Raw genomic sequence first — 25,447 nt, 5'->3', positions numbered from 1 at the left:
CATGGTCAATCTCGGTGGGCCAACCCTGCAGTACTACCTCAGCCAGCCATCTGTCCTCCAGAATGCTAATCGTCCGCCCATCCCCAATCTTCCACCTGATCTCCGATATCACTCCTAGGGCGCGGGCACAGATCTCTCTCCAGATAAAGCAAGCTCCTCAGCCAGCACGTAGGACGAAGTGGGGGGCAGGATCCACGTACTTCGCCCTCAACAATGAGCCCCAAAGGCTTTCAGGCTCCAGAAGAAACCGGGCTGCTATCCTGGTCGCTAGTAACTCCCTGCGCTCAACCAACAAATGAATACCAAGTCCTCCCCTGCTGGTCAACTGGTAAATAGTCTCCCATGCCACTAGATAAACGCCGTCTCTACCTCCCCGCCGTCCCCAAATGAAGGTGCGAAACATCCTCTCCAATCCCCGGATCGCTACAAGAGGGACCAGGGTATTGGAAAGCAAGTAAGTGGGGATGGAACTCAACACTGGCCGTAACAGAATGACTCGGCCCATCATCGACAGCGCACCCGCCTGCCAGCTCTCCGGTCGGCGGGTGATGCCCAGCTCCATGGATGTATACTCCCCCCGGTATAGGCGATATCTTGTAATAGGTACCCCGAGATATGTAAGGGTCTCCTCCTGCTCTCCAATCCCTAGAAGGCTCATGATAGAATGCTTCATCCTATGGTCAGTCTTCGGGCTGAAAGAAATGGCAGACTTGATCAGATTGACCTGCTGATCTGACACTCCACAATATGCCCCCAAGATCCTGCTAATAGTCCATGCTGATCTGCTCGTCGCGCGAGCTAACAGTATACAATCATCAGCGAATAACCGATGTGAAATCCTAGTCGTCCCAGTCGCTGGGCCATAGACCTCCAACTTCTGCTTTTGAATGGCTTGTCTGAGTGCACGGGACAAAGAATCTGCACATAGCATGATATTATCTTTCAAGGATGGCATCTTCTATCAACATTGCTCATGCATTGGTATTTAATCAATCTTCGAAATTCCTATAGAAATGCCTATCCTAATTAGAACGACATCACCTCAATTGTGAATAAAATTTATAAGAAGATTTTAATTGTTTAGTTCGCTCATTGGAGCTAGATTGTCTAATCTAACTGCTCTTGAAAATGGAAATAGGCAATGCCAAATGGGTTCATGGGGACAAAGTTAGCATATTCTTCTCAATGGAAGTTTTTCAAGGCTTGAATATCTAGAATGAATCAGCAAACAAAAGTCCAACTCCGTAGCTAAAATTCTGCCACGAACCACAAACTCCTCACTATTTGAGTGGCCCCTGAAACAGTATAGATTGGGTGGGAAACCACAGTTGAAGGTCATGATCCAATATTTAGGTGGACCATTTGTAGATGGTAATAGATATTTGATTGGACATGTACCACAAGTTAATGCCGTCCAACTCATCAAGATCACACGACTATTAAAGCGCACGCGGGCTGCACGAGTGTAGGCGCAGCTCCAACGTACTACCCTCCACTTTCCCTAAGCGTGAGCGGGTTGACATGACCGCCGTTATAACGCCGTCGATTCCCACCATTCTTGTCAGTTATTGAGCATTATCCATTACAAATGGGACGAATCGGTTGAATCATGATTAACCCCAGCCTGATCCGATCTTTTGTTCGGATCCTAATTTTAGACCCAGATCCAACTCAATAAAAATTTGGGTCTAATCGAGTTGGATCGAATCCACCGTTACAATTTGACGCAATGGATCATTCGAGCCGGATCAAATCAATATATAACCAGAATCCAATTTAAAAAATAGGATCGGGTTCGGGTCTAGATTAGATTCAATTTGAATCAAACTCATTCGAAACTTCAGAACTTGTCTGCACTCCGCGGTCTGCGGCTTGCAGGCCTAAATAATTTTACAAATTTAGATGAATCGAATCAGGATGGGGCATAAAATTAAAAATCCAAAATTATCCGAATTTCAAATTGGTCGGATCAGGATGGAATACAGTAAACCCATACCTAACCGGGAAAATGGAATGAGTCCAAGTTTAAAATCCGGCCCGACTCCACGAGGCCTCCAAAAATGGATTGGGTCGGGTCAGGTTGCGGGTAAATTCCTACCCATTTGCAACTTTGTCCATTAATTTGTGGCATTTGTACGTTCACTGATTTTTATTATATCAACAATTATTTGCATAATAATTCTATTATTTTTTACTATTATTAATTATTGTCCTTCATGATAATGTTTTCGTTACAGCATTGCTATTTTGATGTTACCATTAACTCTAACGGGGCAAATAGCAGCAGTTATAACCGTTATGATGGGCAATGCGATTTTGGTGAGTATCCGTTATAACGGAATAACGCCGTTATTGGATTCGTGAACGTGACGGCGTGAACCCACGGGTATTTTGGTCAATCTAGGCTCAAATTATTGCATCCAAAATGAGCCGGAGGGAGCGAGCGAGCGAGGGCGAGACTGAGAGAGAGATCTCACCCGTCCCAGCTCTCCGTGCTGTCTCTCCTCTCTCTCCCTCCTCGCCGAGATCTATTCGAGCGCTGGAAATCGAGCGCTCGAATCAAAGAGAAGAGAAGCAGCGAGGGACATCAAGATCGAATTCTAAATCAAGCGCCAAGAAGGGGAAAAGAAATCGTTTTTCCTTCGTTAGACCTTTCTATTTCTCTCCTCGGTCACCATAATCTTTAGGTTCTTCAATTTGAAAGGATTGAAGGGGGAGGAGAAATTTCTTGCTATCTTCTTCGGACGGGATCTGAGGCCATGGGAATGAGTACCGGGGATTTTCTTGATATCCAGCCGACAGAGCTAAAATTTCCTTGTACGTCTCATTTCTTCTCTGTTATCGGCGTTCTTTGTGCAATGCATGATTGCTCTCTTTATAGTTATCCGTTTCCCATTTTTCGTTGATTTCATGGAATTTTGTTGGATTTTTGGGGCGGGATCTTGGTTAACCATTCGAGTATGTCGTTTTTTCCCCTAATATATTACTGATGGTTGCTTGGTTTACTTTTTCTCGGTTGATCGCATCAAAGGTGCGATTTGGAAGGGGAAGTGGTGCAATGGCTGTGGTTTTTCTTTTGGGTTTGTAGTTTAGTTGGATTTGGGTTTAGGTTTCTTGTTCATATGTTTTTTTCCCCTTCCACGTTGATTTCAAAATTAGAAAAGGCATTTGATATGTTGAGCTGCAAATTTTTATTCAATCTTTCACAAGTGAGAGGCTTCCCACAAAAATGGATAGATTGCATAAGGAGGTTATGGACACCTCAAAAACTAGTGTCTTGCTTAGTGGATGCCTGGGTAAACGGATCGAACCCAAGCAGGGGTTGCGGCAAGCGGAACCTTTATATCCAGGCTTGTTCATATTGGACAGATGTGTTAGCCCAGGTTCTAAAGCAAGCTTAGAGAAATGATCTGCTCAACGATATTGGACTGAGTGATCTGCTAGGTGGCATCAGGAGCTTGCAATTTGCCGACACTTTTCTCTTTTCCTCTTGCAATCAATCGGAACTCCTGGTAATGAAAGCCATGCTTGTTGGATTTGAGAGTGCAACAGGCTTGAAAATCAATCTCTATAAAAGTGTTCTTGTGTGCATGAATATCGATGAAGAAGCACAGCAAGCTGCAGCAAAGCATACGGATTGTCATATTGGTGTATTGCCCTTCTGCTACAGTGGTCTCCCTTTGAGCAACAGGAAACTATGTAGAAGAGATTGGTTAGCATTGTTTGATAAAATAGAAAGAAGGCTAGCTTCTTGGAAGGGTAGATGAATATCGGTTGGAGGTCAATTAACTCTTCTTGATGCTGTTATATCTGCATTCCCAGCATATTACATATCCATTTTCAAGCTCTTGAATTGGTTATGAAAAGAATAGGTGGTTGGAGACGCGCCTTTTTATGGAACGGTACTGAAAAATTAGTGGCTTTAATTGTTTAGCAAGCTGGGAGAATATTTGCAAGGCAAAATTTGAAGAAATTTTAGGTGTAAAGAGTATAGCTGATACAAATACTTCATTGCTTGCCTAGTGGGCATGGAGGATCTTAGTAAAGGAAAATGGATTATGGAAAAGGGTTGTTTGTGCTTTCTATTATTTTTGAAGATGAATGGGTATGAAGAGTAGATCTCTTGCTGGAGTCTTGCTTATTTGGAAAGATATTAGTAAACCTCTAGCAGCCTTCTGGAATAGTACTTCTTTCAAGCTGGAAAATGGTAAAGTAATCAGGTTTTGGGCGGATGGTTGGATGAATGGAATACCGTTGATGGCTGTTTTCCTTCTCTCTACATGCATGTTATAAGAATGAATACACCTGTTCCTTCCCAATGTAAGTGGAGAAGATTAAGATGGCAGATCTTTGTCGCTCTACCTTTGTGGAATGAGGAGGATGAGGGATTAAAAACAAGGTATTCTAAGTGGACCACTTTTTCTCGGTGAACTTATATAAGTTCCTTAATTGCCCCATAACCCTTCTCCAAGGCACTATGGAAGTCTTCCACTCCAGAAAAGTATCAGATTTTCATGTGGTTGACGATCAGAAATCAAATTCATACTATCAAGGTCATTTACAAAAATGGCTAGCCCATCACTGCATCATGTTCTGTGTAATACCTTAGTGGAAATGGGAGCACATTTATTCCTTAACTTGTACCTCCAGCAGAGCATTTGGCTCTGTTAAAACTTGTTTAGATATTAAAGGTTATCCGCCCACTCTACTTTTTCTGTGGACCAAGGTTCGTCAAATCAATATTGGAGGGCATGCTGTGGTATGGGTCCATACCGTGCTGTTTTGGGATGTACCAAAACAGGGAGAGCCGGAGGGAAGGGGAGAGGGAAAAGGAGAGAGAGAGGGTGGGAGAGGGAGAGGGAGGGAGCAAGGGAGAGGGAGAGACCGATAGAGGGAGGGAGAGAGAGTGAGAGGCCGTTATCGTTGTTGAGAGCAGAGAGAGAGGGAGAGCGAGGCATAGCATGAGAGAGGTCGAGAGAGGGAGAGGTTGTTGTCATCATCAAGGAGGGGAGAGAGAAGGAGAGACTTATCTGGTGGACCTGGTCGACGGTGGCAGCAGCATCGTAATCGAGCCAGCGACAAACAGAGACCATTAGGATTTCGAACCAATCCAGTTCGGTACGCCCCGAATCGGTTGGTTCAGCACGATTTGGCTAACATTACTATGGACAATATGGGTATCAAAGGGGGTTAAGAGCAGATTTAAGGAAAGCTGGGATCAGTTGGTCTTAGCAATTTCCTAGAGCATTTGGGGGGAATGGTTGCAATAATTTTTTTAACACAAGTCTAGCTCGGAGGTGGCTGTTTTAAGGAAGGATCTTCATGACTTCATGTCCCGTGAAGTGCTCTGCTGCAATTCAAAGATAAAACCGAGTCATAGAAGTGTGGCTGCATCCTTGTCTTCTCTTGTTCTTGGTCTCTCTGTTTTCCTTTGTTCTCTGTTCTTGTTTTCTCTGTTATGATATCTTTTCCTTCTGTTCTTTTTTGTCTTTTCGTTGCGCTTCTTTCTTTTAGTTTTGTTCCTCAGCAAAATCCTGTATGGTCCTTAACCTTTTATAAAATTTTCCTTAGTAGGAAAGTCTTTACCTCTTCTCATGCACTCAAAGAAAAAAAAAAGAAAAGACAAAAAAATGAATCAAAATGAGCTCTTTGAAATGATTTCAAAATGAGCTCTTTTCCGTTTAGGGTTGATTAAAATTGTTTCTTTCTGGCTGACCAAATATGTTTACTTTGTCCATGTTTTTGCATTGAAAAGTTGAACTGAAGAAGCAGAGCTCATGTTCTATGCGATTGACCAACAAGACTGATCAGTACGTTGCTTTCAAGGTAATTCATTTTGTAGTTCTCTAATTTGGTATCTTAAGTTTTATTTGTTTGCCTCCCTGTTTGATGCAACAATTTCCTGTTTTATCTCTTCATGTTTCTTGGAGTATATTGTTGGTGCTGGAAGGCTGAATTCAAATGCATCATGTTTCTTGAAATATTGTAGGTTAAAACAACCAACCCAAAGAAATACTGTGTTCGCCCCAACACGGGGATAGTTCTACCTGGATCAACATGTGATGTCGCTGGTAAACTATCATTATTGGTCATGCTACAGCAATTTTTTGATGTAATTATTAATGCTTATTTATTATGTAATTTTTTGATTTTGGAATTTTCAGTAACAATGCAAGCCCAGAAGGAGGCTCCACCTGACATGCAATGCAAAGACAAGTTCCTCCTCCAGAGTGTTATGACTGAACATGGTGTGACGTCCAAGGATATAACCCCTGAAATGGTGGCTGGATTTGGGCAGCTTGCTCTTTATGGTTAAGTTTCTGTTGTTGATTTCTTTTGGGAGCACACTGACTTATATTGAATATCACACTGAATTGTCAGTTCAACAAAGAACATGGCAAGGTTGTTGAGGAGTTTAAGCTGCGGGTTGCTTACATTCCTGCCAATCCTCCCTCACCTGTCCCCGAAGAATCTGAAGAAGGATCTTCCCCAAGGTCTTCTACATTAGAAAACGAGGTTCAAAACTTATCCTTGTTCGATGCCGTAAGTAGCTGTCATTTACTTACCGTCCTTAATATGTCATTGATTTTTTTTTTTTTCATTTTTTCGGCAACAATAATTCATATCTTTTAGTTTGTAGCTCACCTAAACTGCATGCATGTGCAAAAATTGCAGGTATCAAGATCGTATGAAGAACCATCCAAGGAGAAGTCCCTAGAGGTGACTTTTCATATCTTTTTTTGTAGTTGCTCTTCATCTAGAAATTCAGCAACTTCTACACAGTATTTGAGGGTTTACTGTTTGTTTGCAAATTTACTTTGGGAATCTCCCTTAACTGAATTTGGATGTATATCCGAAAAAAAAAAGGCAAGAACTCGACAAGAACTGTTGACTACCAAGCATACACAAAGTAAGCATGTGGTTTGTGGGAACAGGCAAGTCATATGCTGGCTAGCAAAGAGAGCATGAGTGCACCTGACATATAAATTCTCTTGCTTTCATTTCCTCATTTGACATTGCTGTTTAAATTAGTAATAAGAGAGCATTCATTTCTGATACTGGTTCACATAAAAGCTGAACTAAGAGAGTAAACTTATTCTAGATGTCTAGAATAAGTTTGATGATTACATTATATTTTAGTTTGTGTACTCTTTCTCTGCCTTGGTCATTTATTAGAGAGTAAACTTGGAGGTATGTTTATCAGAAGAAATGTATTTATAAGGCAGAGCGACCTAAGAGAAACACATATGAAATTTCTAATCCTGATGGTTTGTAAATATTGCACAGGATTGAAGTCACCATTTTTTGCATGTGCCCCACAATAAATTCAGAAACCCTTAGAGGCCAACCTTGGGTGCTGGATTTTGGGGTTTTTGTGTTATATATTGTAAATTTTAGCCATCATGTCAATTATTGGAAAGATAACCTCAATGTTTGTCTGTGAACATTGATAGCCCTCTAACCCTAAGAAAAAGCCTTGAACTGGAAATTTGAAATTTCTTCATTTTACCCATATTCCATGTTTGCAATCACAAAAGGACTTTGAAACTGTAATTTGGAATGGCGATGTTAATGATGGATAATTGAATAAAGCAACAGGCGCCTGGATATAAGGTACAAAGAATGTAGGATTCTTACATGTGGAGGAATTACAAACTAAAATTGAATCTACTTTTTTTTTTTGCAGTTTAATATGATTTTGAGTCTCGCTGGGACTTTGGTCCTATATGGAGGATAATAATGGGTATCTTGGACATTATAACTTGTAAATAATTAAATCAATATATAGCTTTAGATCTTAAGGAATGAAATAGAATGCTTAAGGCGTAAATTGACATGTTAAATGTTTATTTTATTAAATAGGTCTAACATGAGTCTTGGTTAACCAAGCTTGACGGGCTGCTTTGCCACTTGGTTATCTACTTAGAGATTTGTCCATATTAAAAAGAAATCAAGGTAATTTATTCTTTTTTTGTTATTGATGTCTTTGTTCTAATATTTTGTTGCCTTTTTGTTAAAGGATTTAGCACACGGTGTCTGGACTCTATCTATTTTGTAGCTCGTCATTATATCTATTGCGAGCTCGGTTCTAGGGGTCTTTATTCTAAACATCTGATCATAATCAGATCTCAAATCTTGTTCTTTTCAACGTTTAATTGCTTCACGGGCTTTCATATAATATAGGTGATTTGTGTATGAAAATAACTTCATAAACATTGTTCTTAAATATGTTGAATAGGGTCTTATCTCCATTATGTTGGTTTTACTGAGTAGCACATTAGGTAAGCGAGTTGATTTTTCTTAATATTTTCACAGACAATTGAAATCTATATTCCTTCATTGGAAAGTTGACAACCTTACTTGACATAATATTCTTTTTGTGACGCTTCAATAATTAATCATTAACATTTTAATTTGATTATATCTATCATTGGCTTGTAATGGCCATAATCCAGTTGTAATTCATGATATGTAGGCACTAGCCCTGATTTCCAAGTTGACCGAGGAGAAAACGACCACCATTCAGCAAAATCAGAAGCTCCGTCAAGAGCTGGTATGGATTTAGCTTTTCGTGCATATTCAATTTGTGCTATACTAAAAGATATGTTTTAGTATTTGTGGAGGGTTATAAATTCAATCATGTCAATGGGCGGACATAAAAGTAAAATACGGAAGTGTGCCCATAACGCTAAATTGTAACTTTTGTGCTTGTATGATATTGTTATGAGCTTCTGCACTTCCTGATCAAATATCATGTTGATTCTCTCAACCTGCTCTTCCTATATGTATTGCCTTTTCACTTATAAGTGTGCTTATGTTCTTTCAGATGTTGCCTTTGGTTTACTTCATACCATGCAGGGAGTCTTTTGGGAGCACATATATTTCCCAACCTTATCTATTTAAAAATAGATTTTGCTAATGAGCAAAATTGCTGTTCCTCTAATTAATAAACTTGTTTAGTAAGAAAAGCCAAAAGAATTTCATTCGGTCTTCAGAAACACTCTTTAAGCTATATAGACAATCATTTTGGTTGCTTTAGAGGTGTTAGGTGTTTTTTGTACAAACATTGCCTAACTTGTGCAATTGATGCTAGGGATGCACATGATTCTGGTTAGCCTGGGTTAGTGGCCCGAACCTAGCTGATCCTGACCAGTTTCTAATTCTTTAAATCTTAATGAAACCAACTAGAATTGGAACCAAAAACTGACATAGAACATGAGTCGCTCATGTATAGATAGTCTATGTTATAAATAGAAGAATAAACCTAATGCGTGTGCATGCTTGTGTAATATATTGGTTTTACCTAAGCCTTTAACCTAGAACCACCCCTAGAGATGCCAAATCCAAAAAGCAAAGAAAATTTAAGAAAAACCCGCATGTCCATATTATGAATGATGAAAGAAATAACAACTTTAGCAACAAAACATCATGCATGTAGATAGAATATAGTATCAAAAACTATAAACAACCAAACCCAATTTTCGTCCATCAAAGATCAACATTCGAATTGACTAATAATTCTTTGTGAAAGAGGCAAAGGAGTAAGGTCAGAGAACCTTAGTTTGGATTTCAGTTTCGCCTAGGCTTTCCATGTGATATTTTATAGACATTAGCAAATAGCATACAATAATGGAGCTAACAGAAAATACCTGTATGCGTATTCATGGTCCCAAACTGGCAGTAAAGTTTGTATGGATGCCAAAAAATAAAGATACAGAAAAAAAGATTTTTACATATCAAGAAAATTGAAGTTTTATAGATTTGTGCAAAATTGCTGGAAGGGTGTGGAGATAAAATTTCCATTGCTTGACCGGAAAGAGCATGATGATTTGATTGGCTTGTGCAAATACAGATGAAGTGGAGATTGGGTAGAAGTCAAGTATAAATACGGTAGTAAGACCTTAGGGAAAGAATTCGAGAAAACATGAATATAAATGTTTTCTGGCCTGTGTTGTTAGGAAGTAAGTATGATGCAAGCACTGAAGTTGAATGTTGCTGTGTTAAGAACATAAAGGTGATCTGTGGTGAAAGCAGGAAGTTTGACATTATATATAGGTAAGCTAGTGGGAGCATAGGGAGTTTTCTTTTTCTCTTTTTTGGGTGAAGGGGAATGATTCAGAGCATTTTTTTAACAGAAAATCATCAGAAATGCCTAGAAAGAGAAGTTAAGTCCATCAAAAACACCATGCCAACTGATAGATCCTCACACACACACACACACACACATAGGACTTGTGATCAGCCAAAGCTTTTGTTAATGTGGATGAAACACCTTCAGAAGACTTGCTTGTCCATCAGTAGATGCAGTGGTTAACCAACATGTATAACAAGATTTGCATTCTTCCTCTGAAGGTTTAAGAACACACAATTCAACAACTTCAAATATTTGCACTTCAATCCCTCTTAACACTTTTTTAAGAGATGAACATTAATGCAAACATTTACTCTACCACTTTCTTGTGTTTGATGAATACCAATATACCACATAAAATTTAGTTGCATTGTGTCCTCTCCCTTTTGTTGTGACTTTCCTCTTGAATCTTTCTTGCAGGAGTTTCTAAGAAAAGCAAGTAGCAAGCATCATGGGGGTTTCTCAGTCACATTTGTGGTGCTGGTGGGTCTCCTTGGTGTTCTTATTGGCTATATCATAAGGAAGAAATAGCAGAGGCTCATACTTACCAGACTGCACTACAACAGGAGCACTGAAGTGCTTTTCATGGTATGCTTCTGTTCCCTCCTAGGTGAGAGTGTTTGTTCTCGACTTGTTACTCGGTTTGTGGACTCGTTATTTCGTAAAAGAATAGTTTTGCAGCCTTATGTATGCTCATTATGTTGACTCATTGCACTTATATTGAATTGTTGTAATAATTAAAAGTAATGACTCAACACAGAATTTGGGACCATGATCTTGCACTTTTTTTATATATGCAACCGAGCCCTGTCTGGATTTCTTCCCTGTGATGAATGCTAGCTTCTTGTTCTAAAAAGTTTTCATTAAAGGCTTCTAAGCATAACTCTCTCTCTCTCTCTCTCTCTCTCTCTCTCTCTCTAATATATACGTGTGCGTATGTGCACGTCTGTGTGTGTATTTTCTCCCTATGATGCAGGGCCGGCCCGAGTCTTAGGCGACTGAGGCGGTCGCCTAAGGCCCCGGGCCAACGGAAGGCCCCCGGAAGGTGAAGAGAGAGAGAGAGAGAGAGAGAGAGAGGGAGGGAGGGAGGGAGGGACCAAAAGGAAGCAAAGGCCCCATATAAAACGGGATGAGCTGGCTACGAGTCTTCCCCCTTGATGGAAGGGAGGTGGAGAGTTTCTTGGCCTGCAGAGGGGAAATTTAGGAAGTTGGGGACGGTAGTTTTGTTTTGGATGGAGAGAGAGAGAGAGAGAGAGGAGGGATTTGGTTGGCTTGATACACGCCTGAAGCCACTCTTACCTTTCATCCCTTCTCTTGTTTGGTTTTGGTCTTGGTTTTCCTTCCCTCACATTACTCCTGATCCAGCTGGGCCATCAGGAAGAAAGGAGGATTGGAAATGGACTTCTTGGAGGGTGGAGATTCTTTTAATTTTCTCCTCTCGGTTTCTTCTCCCCACTTGGGTGGTAGAGAGAGAAGGAGGGAGGGGGTTGAATGGCTGCTGTGCTGTGATGTTGCGGTTGCTGCTTGGGTACTCACTTGAAGGGGAGATGGAGGGATGGGACTTTTATTAATTAGATGGAGTCAATTTTCCATAATGCCCCAACTTTCTCTTATAGAGAAGCTCCTGGAGAAATTCTTTTCTTTACCTTGACCATGAAGTGCCATGGGATGACCTTTTCCTATTCTCCTCTTGCTTGACATGATAAACAAAATTGCCAAGCATTATCTCAGTTATTTAATCAATTTTATGGCCCTTCTTTTAGGATAATTACTTTTCTGCATTTCCATTCAAAAATAATATTAAATTAAAAAGATTTCTGGCCTATCTTTGTTAGATTCATGTACCTTTGTTGAAATAGTGTACTTGATAGCTATCCATTTTCATATCATTTTTTTAATATTTTATATTTATTTAAAAAAATTATTATTAAAAAAAAGGCCTTATTCATTGGATTCGCCTTAGGCCCCCAAATGTATTGGGCCGCCCCTGCTATGATGAATGCTTGCTTAGTCAAAAGTCTTCATGAAAAGTTGCACACCATATTAGGCCACAGGATAGAATTTCCTTCTGGAAGTGTGAATCGCTCTGGAAGAGAGATGATTTGAAGAGAAGGAAAGAAAGCAACGAACCACAACATGGATAACAAAAGAAGATATGATAAAATCTCTCTGCAATAGAACATATTTGTTTCAGACAAGTCGATATATATCATCAAACTAGAAGTTAAGGAAGCTATACTTCAAATTTAACAAAGATTAATTTGATAAGAAAATCAAAAGAAGGGCATCCACTGTTGTTTCGTCTCTCTTTAGTTTCTCATCCCCATTTACCTCGCACCCCTACCATCTCTGCCTCTTGTTTCCTCTCTCTTCCTGTCATCATCGCCCATCGACTCTCCCTCCTTTTGTTCTCTCTTCTTCCAGTTAGTGTCATGAGATGATACAACTTTACTCTCCCGACCATCTTTCTTGATTTCTCTCTCTCCTTCTCATCTTTTACCTCTGCTGTTTTCTCGCCTGCAATTGCCTCTTTTCCCTTTGTCACCTTTGCCCTGCGCTCCCCTACCATCTCTGCTCCTTCTCTCTCACTTCCCTTATCCTCTTCAATCTCTCTTTCTTCTTCCTACTCTCTCTCTCTCTCTCTCGTTTCCAGTTGCCTTTACTTTGACCTTCCCGACTGTCCTTAAGTCTCGATTCTTGTCTCTTTCCCGTGCGTCCTCTTCTACTACTACTATTCTTTCCTCTACCACCATTTCTATCGCTTGCTTCTTCTCTTCGACCTTCTCATCCTTGTTTACCTCTGCTTCTCTCCCGGTTACCATCTCTCTCTCTCTCTTGTTTCCTCTCTTCCGTCTCTCTCATCCTTGGTTAACTTTACTGTGCTCTCCCCTACCCACTATCCTTGTTCTCCGTCCTTTCCTCATCCTGGCTTACTTCTACTTTGCTCTTCCCTTCCCTTTCTCTTGATTCCTTTCATTTTCTTTTCTCCTTCCTAGTTTCCTCCTCTTCACGATCCTCCACCCTCCCTCCCCCGGTGACCTGCGAGACACGTAAAAGAACGGCTGCTGTCTCTGGAGCAACATATTCTTTAGCTTCTCTCTTCATGTTGACCTCCTCAAATTCTTCTCCTCTCTTTTGAAATACTTCATCATATTTTTTATTCATGTGGAACTCCAGGTACTGCTAATTCTTTTAAGCTTAAAATTATACGCGGAGCTTGTGACCATGCATAAAACCATTTGTGCGGTATTAGATGATACATCAGCACGGGAGGTTATTGAGCAACCGCACGTCAGAAATATAAGAAGATCAAACCATGCCATGCGCTGTGTTGTCAAGTGCAAAAAATCCTATGGATGGCTGCATGCTTCTGCCTCTGTCAACTCCACCCCGACCATGCTCTCCACCTCCGCCGCCGCCGCCGCCGCCTGCTGGCCCTCCTTGGGGACATACCACCATGCCGACACCAGGTAGACCCCAAAATTCACCAGGCTCAGCACAGCCAACAGCCAGTAGAAGTTGTAGAGCTTCCCACGATTCAGATCGTCCGTAAGCCATGCTCCATGGCCACCCTCCCCTGTCACCTTGTGCACAATGGTCACCAAAACTGAGCTCACGAAGAAGCCCAGCGACAGGGTGCTCAGGAACAGCCCTGTGCTCATGGTCTTCATGCCCTTGGGACACTCCCGCAGGAAGAAGTCCAATTGGCCGACGTAGGTGAAGGCCTCCCCAGCCCCCACTAAGAAGAACTGAGGGACCAAGAAGAAGACACTCAATGGAACGGTCGCTCCCTTCTCCACGGCGAGCGGGCTCGACTGCGCCACCTTGAGGCGCTTGATCTCGGTGAGGGCGGCGGCGGCCATAGCTAGAACGGAGAGAACGAGGCCGACGCCGATGCGTCGGAGAGGGGTGAGGCCGTGGGGGTGGCCGGTGAAGCGGCGGGTGATCGGGACGATGATGCGGTCGTAAAAAGCGATGGTGAGAAGGATGGAGCCGACGAAGAAGGCGGTGAGCGAGCCTGGGGGAATCTGGAAGGATGGACCAATGCGGCGGTCCATGGTTGTGGCCTGGGCGACGGAGAAGGTGCTCATCTGGGCATAGACGGTCCAGAAAATGATGGTTGTGGCCCAGATGGGGAGCATTCTGATCACAATCTTCACCTCCTCTACGTCTGTCAGGGTTGATAGCTGCCATTTGCTCTCTTCAGTTGTCGAGCTGACGATGATCGCAGCGTGATCCAGGAATCTGTAACAAAGAGAAGTTTAATCATGTGAGAGCCCCTTCATTACAATCTTCATTGATAAGGTTGCATGGATGCCATCAATGGAGCAAGATTACTTTGGTGAGAAAAAGAATAATCGCCAGTCCCTCTCTATGGATTTATTCTCTAACCTTCAGTACTTTTCTCCTTCTCTGCTGATACAACTATTCCCTGCTTGGCTGTCATAAATTTTAGTTCCGACCGTGGATTTTATCTGATTGATTCCTTCCATCTTTTGACAAATATTGCTACTGCTTATTCTCTATTCTGAGTAACGCTAGTTTCTTCCAGCAGACTGAATTATAAATGTTCAGGAAACTAACCATATCATGTCCATGGTGGCAAATCTCTGAGGTATTCTTGATGATCCTTAAACACACTTTGAGATTTTGAGAGGATTGGATGCTGATGCAGGAATTCAATTTTTCATCAGTACAGCATTAGCAAATATTATCTTAAAATATTATACAACTCGAGTCATGCTAATTAACTAAAAAATAATGCCATGCTAGTTATCTTATATATGTTTCCATCCCATAGAATGACCTACCTTGCTAACTTTACAGGTTTCAAAGGAGTTACAGATATGTGTTAGATAAAATTAATGCCACATAATCATTTGATGCATATAAATATTATTTTAGCATGTCGAAAAATGATTTTGTGATATATGAGAATGTGTAAAAGATATATTATGCATGTAGTATTATCCCAACTGGTGCATATACATAACTGCAAGATGAGAAAGGAGTTAAATAATAACGTAAAAACAGAAATTGAGAAACAAGAGATGTGACAGAATCTCGAAGAAAAAACATGTCAACAAGCATGTAGCAAATGTTTTGTGAAAGAATTTGCTGAAATTATTTTAGAAGTTTAGCTATCTAACTAATGTTTTTTTGGGATGGTAAATGACTACGAGAAAGACAAAATCAGCAAGCCACAGAGAAGTAGGAAACGAAAAAAAAGTCAATGAAAACATGCAGTGCAAAATTATAGATATGTCTTTCTTATGTCAAGGGCCAAACCAAAAAATACAAATGTTGCCTTTACGACATTAAAGAGCCAATCTAGAAATGCTAAGATTATCTTTTTTTTCACCTTAGTAGTATTAGAAAACAACTTGGATTCTTGTATTACATCTATTTCACATGCATGATGCTGGCGGTATTTGCTGGAAGGTTTTCCTCCTCCTTAGACTTTGGCTAATGTTGGTGCAATGCTTTTACCACCATTAACTTTGCCCATGAAAAATCTCATAGGGCATTTAATACCATAAGAACGATGAAAGATTGAGGTGGGGCGAGCTACATATTCTTATACCACACAGGTTTCGTCTTGAGACCCGACAAGCGGGCATACGAGTACGACAGACAATAAGCTGCTACGTCCTCTAGTTTTGTTTTTTGGCAAACCAGATTTATTAAACCAATCTAGAGTAAATACATCCATATGAATCAGAATAGTAAATATCAAAAAGCTCAAGACGGAATGTCCGTCATAGCTATCTGCAAAGTCGACTCAATGTGATTAGCTACATATGATGCTACTCAATTTATAACAATATTAGCCTTTCTATAGACATATTACCCTTCAAAAGCCTATAAACTTATCCCGATTCTCTAGCAATCCTATAACATTGGATGAGTACTGATGCGGGGCAAAATGGATCGCCCTATTTTTCAGCAAGTCACCCACCTCAGAAGGCCGACCCCAAAAAGCCGAGCTTAGGAGGCCGACCCCAAAAAGCCGAGCCCAGGAGGCCGATCCCAAAAAGCCGAGCTCAGGAGGCCGACCTACCTCAGAAGAACGAGCCCAGAAGGCCGACCTCAGAAGAACGAGCCCAGAAGGCCGACCTCAGAAGGCCGAGCCCAGAAGGCCACCTCGGAAGGCCGACCTCGTCATCCATATGCTGCGGCCATGCCCTGCAGCAGCCTCACCGCACCATGCTTTGCTTGCTGGTTACGCCACGACATATCAACCAAGGACCATGCCCTGCTTTTCCAGCTATACCCTGCTACGACTGTCAACGCCTTACCACTCACAAGGACGGGCTGCACCGTGCGCCACAAGCAAGCTCTAGCTGCGTGCCATCCCCACTCATGATGGGAACGGGCCAAACCTCATCCACCTGGATGCCCCGACAGGGACTATAAATAGCCCCATCAGACAACGCCAAAAGGACTTTTGGCTGGACCAAATATACCCCACTCTAACTTGAGCATCGGAGAGCCCTCACCGGAACCCCACTGGTGAGGATCGCCGCGCAGGAGGTGGCCCCCGTCCTCTCCTTCCAAACTCTGACAGCTCCTCCGACTTCTCCAGCGTGGTCACCCTCGGGCCAAATTTGAACTACAGCATATTTGGCGCTAGAGAAAGGGCCTAAGTCGTGATCATGAGGTTAAGGGGTCACGGAGCTTTAAATGCATCGAAGAGCCAGGCACCAGCTCTCGGCAACTCGCTTCAAAGTCCACCCCTTGCAGAACTGGCAGACCAAATTTTTCAAGTCCAGCCGGAGCAGTTCAACCTACTTGTCCAACAAGTCCAAGCACTCACTACGACCGTTCAAGGCCTGCAACAAGTAGAAGACCAGCCTGTACTCCCTTCTCATGAGCATGAGTCCTCAGGATGCCACTCGCGACGTCATTTTTCTGTAGAGTGTCACCACCACCGAAGCTCTCACCGAGCTCGACCCCCAAACCGGGAGGGCTTGTCGCACATCCATTATCCTGAGAGCTTGCACCGAAGCCTAACGCCTCGAGCACGGGAGCACCCGAGCTACCCATGTCGAACTGCAACAGGAGCCCCACCCGAGCTCGACAGAAAAGTCGAGGACTTGGAGCGGCAGATATAGACGCTTCGAGACCGAGCCCCGAAGCGAGATGTCGACCTCAACTTTACAACAGAATCTCCATTCCCTCAATGGATCTTGGATGAGTCAATCTTCCAGAGGTTCAAGATGCCACAAATTGAGCCATATGATGGCTCATTCGATCCTCTAGATCATTTGGAGAGCTATAAGGCTCTTATGACACTCCAAGGAGCCACAGACGCTTTACTCTGTAGAGCCTTCCCAGCAACTCTCCGCAAGGCAGCTTGTCTTTGGTTCTCCAGGCTAAAGCCTAGCTCAATTCTCTCCTTCGAACAACTAGACAGGTAGCTCGCCACACATTTTGCCGCTAGTCGGCGTCAACGCCGGACCTCAGACTCTTTTTTTGCCATCAAGCAGAAGGAGGGAGAATCCTTAAAAGACTACATCAATCGCTTTACCTCGGCCACATGGGAGGTTCGCAATCTCGACCAGTCAATCGCCATGTTGGTATTGAAGACTGGAACTCGGTCCTACAAATTTCTCTTCTCCATCGAGAAGAGCTTCTCCGCCAACTTTGTTGAAATGTTGGCCCGAGCTCGCAAGTACGCCAAGGCTGAGGAAGCTATGGCCTCTCGGCAGGAGGCAGCCGAACGACCTACCAAGATGCAGAAGAAGCGCCACGAGGAGCTCTCCCAACCAAGCAGTAGATTCTCCTAGCATGAGAAAGAGCCTCCTTGGCCCAAGAGCCTAGCTTGCCCAAGGTCTCCCCTCCAAAAGTTTCAGACATACACTCCCCTCACATCCACCCGAGCAGAGATCCTCATGGAGATTGAGGGTCAGGGCTACCTCCGACCTCTATTGAGGATGCGACCGATAGAGTCGCGGAAGTGCTCGAAAAAGTACTGTCACTTCCACCGAGATCGCGGCCATGATACAGAGGATTGCTACGAGCTCCGTGATGAGATCGAGGCACTTATCTGCCGAGGTCGGTTGAGTTGTTTTGTCCGTGATCAAGCCTATAGGAGTGAGCCCGAGGAACAACACCCAGTGCCGCGTAAGGAGCGAAATGACAACCGACCTCTTGCGGGCATCATCAATACCATCAGAGGGCGGGCGAGTAGAGGCACCTGAAGCATCGAGCTCGGAAGAAGAAGCTTCCTTAAAGCATCTGTGTACTGCAGAAGTCATCTCCTTTTCTGATGAAGACCAAAAGGGTGTTGAACCCTCTTTATAATGATGCTATAGCTATTTCCTTTGTCATTGCAAGGCTTTAAAAAGGATTTTAGTACATAATGGAAGCTTGGCTGACTCCTTATTTTGTAAGGCCTTCCAAATGATGAGCGCTCCTCTGGCCAGATTCACCGAAAATTCCACCTCAAGAAAGTACTATGAAATTAAACCGTCTTGTGGCCCAGGTCAGCTCGGCCTACAATGCCATTCTTGGCCAACCAAGGCAACAACGAGATCGGGTCCGGCCTGGCAAAAGAAAATGCTCTTGGGTAGCCATGGATCCTGCATGATCATGGCTCCTCGACCTTGGGGGGCAGCGGCGCGGCCTAGAGCTCAATGCCTGCCGCCTAACGGCCTCCAACGACTCCCAGCCGGTGTTGAACCAAGTCCTGAGGGACCTCAAAGTTTGGGAGCTATCAATATGTCTTCAAAAGGTACGAGATGCTATTTGGTTTTAAATAATTTCAATATTTTCAATATTCCAAGGTCGGAGAATGCAAAAGTCAACATACGGGTATCTCCATCCCCAACATCGCCCCCCCTCATTTATATTCTCGAGCTCGTCTAAGTACTCAAGCTCTTCTATGTGCTCGAGCTATTCTGTTCTTGAGCTCATTTAAGTGTTCGAGCTCTTCTATTCCCGAGCTCATCTAAGTGCTCGAGCTCTTCAATTCTCGAGCTCATCTAAGTGCTCAAGCTCTTCTACTCTCGAGCTCATCTAAGTGATCAATGCTGTTTCGACAACATTCGATGCCAATTCGACGCCATTTCGACACCAATTCAACGCCATTTCAACGCTATTTCAATGCCACTTTGACGCCAATTCGACGTCATTTCAACGCCATTTCGACGACATCGGACGTCATGTCGATGACATTCGATGCCAATTCGACGATATTCGACGCCACTTCGATGACATTCGACGTCATTTTAATGACATTCGACGTCATTCGACGCCCTCCGATGACGTTCAACCCCTTCTACGACGACGCACCCCGATCTGAGTGGGGGCGCCCTGCTGAGTTGACCACAAGCCAAAGAAGGCTGCTAAAGTCGACCTCGAAGCAGAGTCGCTTAGCTCGGCTTGGACAGCTCGGCTTAAGATCGTTAGCTCCAACTGCACGAGAGGTACACCCTACTTGGCACATACATCTCCATAAACATTTGGCTATATTACAGGACGATCAATGACTGAATTACTTCTTTCACCCGAGCCAAATGACGACTCAGACTCGGAAGTTGGGGGGCAAATGATGGGGGGCAAAATGGATCGTCCTATTTTTTGGCATAAGTCACCCACCTCAGGAGGCCGACCCAAGAAGGACGAGCTCAGGAGGCCGACCCTAGAAGGACGAGCCCAGGAGGCCCACCTCAGAAGGACGAGCCCAGAAGGCCGACCTCGTCGTCCACATGCTGCAACCATGCCCTGCAGCAACTTCACCGCACCATGCTTTGCTTGCTGGCCACGCTACGACATATCAATCAGGGACCATGCCTTGCTTTTCCAGCCATATCCTGTTACGACTGTTAACGTCTTACCACTCATAAGGACGGGCTGCAATGTGCGCCATAAGCAAGCTCTGGCTGCGCGCCATCTCCACTCATGATAGGAACGGACCAAACCTCCGCCACCTGGACGCCCCTACAGGAACTATAAATAGCCCCGTCAGGTAATGCCAAAAGAACTTTTGGCTAGACCAAATATACTCTACTCTAACTTGAGCGTCGGAGGGTCCTCACCGGAACCCTACCGGTTAAGCTTTGTGCAGGTACATCACCGCATACGAGGTGGCCCCCGTCCTCTTCTTCCACACTCCGGCAGCTCCTCCGACTCCTCCGGCGTGGTCACTGTCAAGCCAGATTTGAACCACAACAAGTACTATACTCAGAAGGTAGAGGATGAGATAGCCATCTTACAACCGCTATCGAGTCTTCTTCAAGAATAATGACACCTTCAAAATTCTTATAGCTATGTCCTCTCCTTCACATGCCTAAAATGTAGCCAATTAGAGGTTCCATAAAGGGTTTCAAGTCAGTGTCCTACCTTAGTTCAAATGCAGCTCAAAACTACAGAGAAATGAAAAGGATAACTATTTAAAGTTATCCTGCTTATGAATGGAAGGTTTCTTATATTGGTAGTAAAATGGATTTTTTTAGTTTGTCGCATGCAGATTGGAAATTTCCATAGTTGTGTGTGGTCATAACAATGCTAAACAAAAGTTTTAACCTTGTAATTGTTTCTCTACCATGTGGGTCGAGTTGAGCGGGCCATAGTCATATATATACCATGGTAATGTCCAAAGCTTAAACCCACAGTATGTGAAGCATGCCTGGCAGTTTATATATGTTCCCAACTGTGCACCACGTATGTCCTTACCAGCCGTTAAGAAGAGCCGGTGGGCGACTTAGATCCATTTTCGGCAGATTTTTGAGCCGTTTGTTATCAGTGTTGAGCTTAGAGCCACATGAGAAGGCATCACTTATGCGAAACATATTTTGGGTGCAGATCGTGTTCTCCTCGAAGAGGATTCAGCTACAGTGATCGAGTGAGATTCAAGGTGGGAGGCGTGCTGCCAATGAAATGTGGCTGCACGACGACATCCACAGTTTTTTAGATGCGTGTGTCTTTCACCAGACTACAAATGTCTATAAAAAGGTGAATAGTATTGCAGACTGGATGGTATCTTTCTGCGGCTCATCACTCTGAAGGGTTTATGTAGGAGAACCATGGGTCTGTCCCTTCTCCTTTGTAATATTTTTCTTTTTCTGATTTTGTGGGCTAATTCCAATCCATTGTGTATGAGTCGCTGTTGTAGCAATAAAAGAAGAAGAAGAAAAAAAAAGAAAGAGAATGGGAGAGATAAAATGGAGAGGGAACTTACCGGAACTGTTTGGTGTGCGGCAGCCGCTGCTTCCCGTTGCGCTTCTTAGACCCCTTCTCCTCCCCTTGGGCGCCAGAGATACCATCAATATCATAAAGCATCGAAGGATCCGACGGCAATTCAAGCCCCCTCTTCCTCCACGCCGCCACCGACACCGCGGCGATCTGCGTCAGCGGACTCCCGACCAGCTTCTTGAACCGATACCACCTCGTCCCCGACAGAAACACCACCAGCCCCACCACGATGGCCGCCGCGCATAGCCCGTACCCCCATTTCCGGCCCATATTGTCCTGGATGTACACCAGCACCGTCACCGCCAGCAGCGACCCGAGGCTGATGAAGAAGAAGAACCAGTGGAAGAACATCATCATTTGGTGCTTCTCCTCCCTGTCGGCCTCGTCGAACTGGTCGGAGCCGATGCCGGACACGCTTGATTTCAAGCCACCTGTTCCTAGCGCCGTTAGGTACAGCGCCAGGTAGAGCACCCCCATCTGCACCGCGGAAGCTTCGTTGCCGCAGTCGCCCGACGCTGCGTCAGCGCATGCCGGCGGTCGCAGCTCCGGTGCAGCTGTCGAGATCGTCAGGATGGTCACACCCTTCATCCAGCAATCCAAATCCAGTCAGACAACGTGATTGGAGGCATCGAGAAAGGGTGGGAGGGAGGGAGGGAGGGTTGTGGTGGCTTACGGCGGCTTGGACGGCGGTGAAGATGGCGATGGTGCGGTACCGGCCGAGGAAGGTGTCGGCGATGAAGCCGCCGAGGAGGCAGAGCATGAAGGAGGTGCCCATGAAGTTGGTGACGGCGTTGGCAGCGGCGGCGTTGCCCAGGTGCATGGTGCCGGTCAGGTAGGTGACCAGGTTCACACCTATGCCCAGGGTCGTCAGCCTCTCATTCAGCTCCACCACTAATTAAAATTCCAACCAACTTTAGATTTGAATATACGTAAAAATCAGGATTATGAGGTAGAGATGCAGAGAGAGAGAGAGAGAGAGAGAGAGAGAGAGGTATATGAACCTAGGATCATGGCGGCGCTGGTCCAGCCGCCGGATCGGGCTTGGATGGCCGGCCGGCCCTTGTAATCCCAAGCATCAGGTAGGATCTTGCCGGGTTCATTGGTTTCTCCCAGGCCGACCATCTCCAGAGGAAGGCTGTTCTCTCCTATGGGTATGCTCGGAGAGAGCGGGCTGGGTTTAATATTACGGGAGGCCCACGTTGGTTTGTCAATGTGGGATGTAATGCAAGCTCTATTGTTTTTTGGCACTTGTCAAATGTAGTCTTTGGATAAGTTTCCATGCTGCATATGGCAACCGCATAATAGGAAATACCACAATATTCATTAAACTTTTGGTAGGAAATACTTCGACTTCAAAACTTTACTTTTGTTTAAGTACATCCCACAACTTAATTTTTCATTGCAATGTGGCTCAACTGTCTATCTTTGTTAGGATTTGTGAACACGTGATCGTCACGTGATATAGAATCAAGCCTCCTATTTCTTTAACGACCTTCCCGTATTGATTAGAAGAGGGGTTAGGTTTTTTGGCAGGAAAGGAAGGAGATGATATGGCAATCACTTGACTCCTTCCTATTCCTCTTTCTTTCCTCTTGAACTAGGGTTTTGTCCGATCTGGTTGAGTTCCGTGAAGATAGAGAGAGAATGAGTGAGCAGAGGGAGAGCGAGGAATGTAGAAAGCTTCTCCCAAAGCTAGAGCTCCTTGATGGCTTTGAGCATGAACTTATGCTAAAACTCCATTCAAAGTTCCTATCAAAACCTTTTCATTTATTGTAACTGTGCATTGAAAGCTCCATTGAAGACCTCATAGGTCATAGCTGATCCTGAACGATGATTCTATGGATGCTCCATGCATGAGGTAAGAGGATTGCTAATTTTTCAAACAAGAAGTTTTGCAAATCTTTTCAATATGTTAAAGCAGACAAGAAGAGGATATGGTTTTTTTCAATGGCATGATCCTTCATCCTTACTATGTTCGACAGAGATGATCAGCAAATTGATGCAGAAAAATAAGATTCTAGAGAATCAGATCCTAGCATGGTGCTTAGTTACTTCTTGGGTGGTCATAGAGGGTGTGTTATTACCGAAGTGGAGTACTGCAAGGTAGGATGCTGGGGTACGTGAAGGGTTTCATCCCATAAGTATCTACAAATAAAATAATCAGAGGAGGGACCAAGTGCATCTTTTTAAAACTTCTAGGGTCCAAGCAGTACTATTGTAAACTTATAAGATTTGTTTGTAATCTTTTTAAGAATGCAGTGAATAGAAATATTTGTTATATGATGCTAGCTATGTTTACATTTCTCATGTCTACAAACAAGAATGGTAACTTTTTAATATGGTGGAATCAACATTTTAGCCACTAGAGAAACCATGTTGCTTTCAGGGATCCAAATGTATATATACAGTGAACTTTTGAGGTCAAATATTAATATTCTATACTTATAAGATCTGTTTGTAATCTTTTTAAGAATGTAATGAATGAAAATATTTACCATCTGATGCTAGCAATGTTTATATCTCTCATGTCTACATACTAGAATGGTATGTTATAATTGTTTTAACGTGGTGGAATCAAAATTTTAGCCACTAGTGAATCTATGTTGCTTTTGAGGGTCTAAATGTATATACAGTGAACTATTGAGGTTAGTTTTAAGTCTTGTTGCTGGAAATTGGACCCGGGGGCGACTGTCGGCCGAAAGAGAGGAGCTCCGCTGCCTGAGTGGCGGAAGGCGACTTGTCGGCGGGCGGCGTCCTCCTGGAGACCTGCAAGAAGCTGGTAGAGATCGAGCCGAGCTCGATAGATGGAGATCGAGCCGAGCTCGATAGTCGGTGGAGATCGAGCCGAGCTCGATAGATGGAGATCGAGCCAAGCTCGATAGTCGGTGGAGATCGAGCCGAGCTCGATGGAGATCGAGCCGAGCTCGATGGAGATCGAGCCGAGCTCGATGGAGATCGAGCCGAGCTCGATAGATGGAGATCGAGCCGAGCTCGATAGTCGGTGGAGATCAAGCCGAGCTCGATAGATAGAGATCGAGCCGAGCTCGATAGATGAAGATCGAGCCGTGCTCGATATCGGCGTTCCAAATTTTTCGCGAAGGCATCCGGCTACGCTCGGTCCTGGTTGTATCCGAGCAGGGTCGTATATACGAGCTGGGCCGGATCTTCTGGGAGTCAAAGCATTTAGACATCAGGAGAAATTCAGCACAATTAAGCGATTGCGAATAAGTTATTGCAGAAAGGTGAGATTTATGATTGAAACGGAGGACCCTTCGGGGTTCTATTGGTAGTACACCCGGAGGTTTTCGGAACTCCAGCTTCGTGGAATGGGGGTCCCGTCGAGAGATTCCAGCTTGTACGCCCCGGGTCGCTGGACGCGTGCGATCCGGTAGGGTCCCTTCCAGTTCGGGGCCAGCTTCCCTTGCTCGGTCGGTTGGGAGGCCTTTGCCCTTCTAAGGACGAGGTCCCCCACTTTGAAGGATTTGACTTTGACTTTGGCGTTGTAGTATTGCGCTGTCTTTTGCTGGTACCTCGCCATGCGAACTCGGACGGCTTCTCTCGTCTCCTCGATTAGGTCCAGGTTATTTCTAAGCTGTGAGGAGCTGGAGCTGGCGTCAAAATGTTCCACCCTTGGAGAAGGGAGTCCGATCTCCAGTGGGATGACGGCTTCTGTCCCGTACGTCAGATTGAAAGGAGTTTCGCCGGTGGGTACGCAGAACGTGGTCCAATAAGCCCACAGGACGTTGTACAGGTCTTCGACCCACTGTCCCTTGGACTGGTCGAGCCTGGCCTTGAGCCCCTGCAAAATAGTACGATTCGTTACCTCAGTTTCTCCGTTCGTCTGAGGATGCGCGACCGAGGTGAAGCGGTGATCGATGCCAAGCTCGGAGCAGAACTCTCTGAAACGGGCGTTGTCGAACTGACGACCGTTGTCTGATATGAGGATGCGGGGGAGACCGAATCTACATATTATTGACTTTCAGACGAAGTCACGCATCTTCTGCTCGATGATCCGGGCAACTGGCTCGGCTTCCACCCATTTAGTGAAATAGTCAATGGAGACGACTAGGAATTTCCTTTGCCCGGTTGCCAGAGGGAATGGTCCCAAGATGTCAA

The 25,447-nt window shown here is 44.1% G+C and overlaps 2 protein-coding genes across 3 annotated transcripts; one reads left to right on the top strand and one right to left on the bottom strand.

Annotated features, from left to right (window-relative positions):
- The first annotated feature begins 2,437 nt into the window (after positions 1 to 2,437).
- LOC103710712 (vesicle-associated protein 1-3) lies at positions 2,438 to 10,928 on the top strand. Of its 2 annotated transcripts, none has more exons than XM_008796589.4 (8): positions 2,438 to 2,817; positions 5,756 to 5,826; positions 5,990 to 6,071; positions 6,165 to 6,280; positions 6,382 to 6,516; positions 6,676 to 6,720; positions 8,477 to 8,554; positions 10,553 to 10,928. In XM_008796589.4, the coding sequence occupies exons 1-8, from the start codon at positions 2,760 to 2,762 to the stop codon at positions 10,661 to 10,663; spliced, it is 696 nt and encodes a 231-aa protein (XP_008794811.2). In that variant the 5' UTR covers positions 2,438 to 2,759; the 3' UTR covers positions 10,664 to 10,928. The 2 variants fall into 2 exon arrangements, with proteins under 2 accessions (XP_008794811.2, XP_008794810.2); XM_008796588.4 differs by having other exon boundaries at positions 6,382 to 6,543.
- Positions 10,929 to 12,128: 1,200 nt separating this feature from the next.
- On the bottom strand, positions 12,129 to 22,453 carry LOC103710744 (protein NRT1/ PTR FAMILY 6.3-like). The gene is made up of 4 exons (XM_008796624.3): positions 22,333 to 22,453; positions 22,005 to 22,222; positions 21,318 to 21,913; positions 12,129 to 14,377 (listed from the first exon to the last, which is right to left on the bottom strand). The coding sequence occupies exons 1-4, from the start codon at positions 22,451 to 22,453 to the stop codon at positions 13,483 to 13,485; spliced, it is 1,830 nt and encodes a 609-aa protein (XP_008794846.2). The 3' UTR covers positions 12,129 to 13,482.
- Between the last annotated feature and the right edge of the window lie 2,994 nt (positions 22,454 to 25,447).

The sequence above is a fragment of the Phoenix dactylifera genome, chromosome 18, assembly GCF_009389715.1.
Source record: "Phoenix dactylifera cultivar Barhee BC4 chromosome 18, palm_55x_up_171113_PBpolish2nd_filt_p, whole genome shotgun sequence".
NCBI classification, from domain to species: domain Eukaryota; kingdom Viridiplantae; phylum Streptophyta; class Magnoliopsida; order Arecales; family Arecaceae; genus Phoenix; species Phoenix dactylifera.
This window is presented reverse-complemented; position numbering and strand designations above follow the sequence as displayed.

Bases quoted from the DNA above. Each gene is read 5' to 3' on its own strand.
- LOC103710712 (XM_008796588.4), top strand. From the start codon at position 2,760: ATGGGAATGAGTACCGGGGATTTTCTTGATATCCAGCCGACAGAGCTA. The intron at 6,281-6,381 runs GTGGCTGGATTT...CTGAATTGTCAG, and splicing joins AGGATATAACCCCTGAAATG to TTCAACAAAGAACATGGCAA. The intron at 6,721-8,476 runs GTGACTTTTCAT...CATGATATGTAG, and splicing joins CCAAGGAGAAGTCCCTAGAG to GCACTAGCCCTGATTTCCAA.
- LOC103710744 (XM_008796624.3), bottom strand. From the start codon at position 22,453: ATGGTCGGCCTGGGAGAAACCAATGAACCCGGCAAGATCCTACCTGAT. The intron at 21,914-22,004 runs GTAAGCCACCAC...TGCTGGATGAAG, and splicing joins TCACCGCCGTCCAAGCCGCC to GGTGTGACCATCCTGACGAT. The intron at 14,378-21,317 runs GTAAGTTCCCTC...TCTTTGTTACAG, and splicing joins CCGCACACCAAACAGTTCCG to ATTCCTGGATCACGCTGCGA.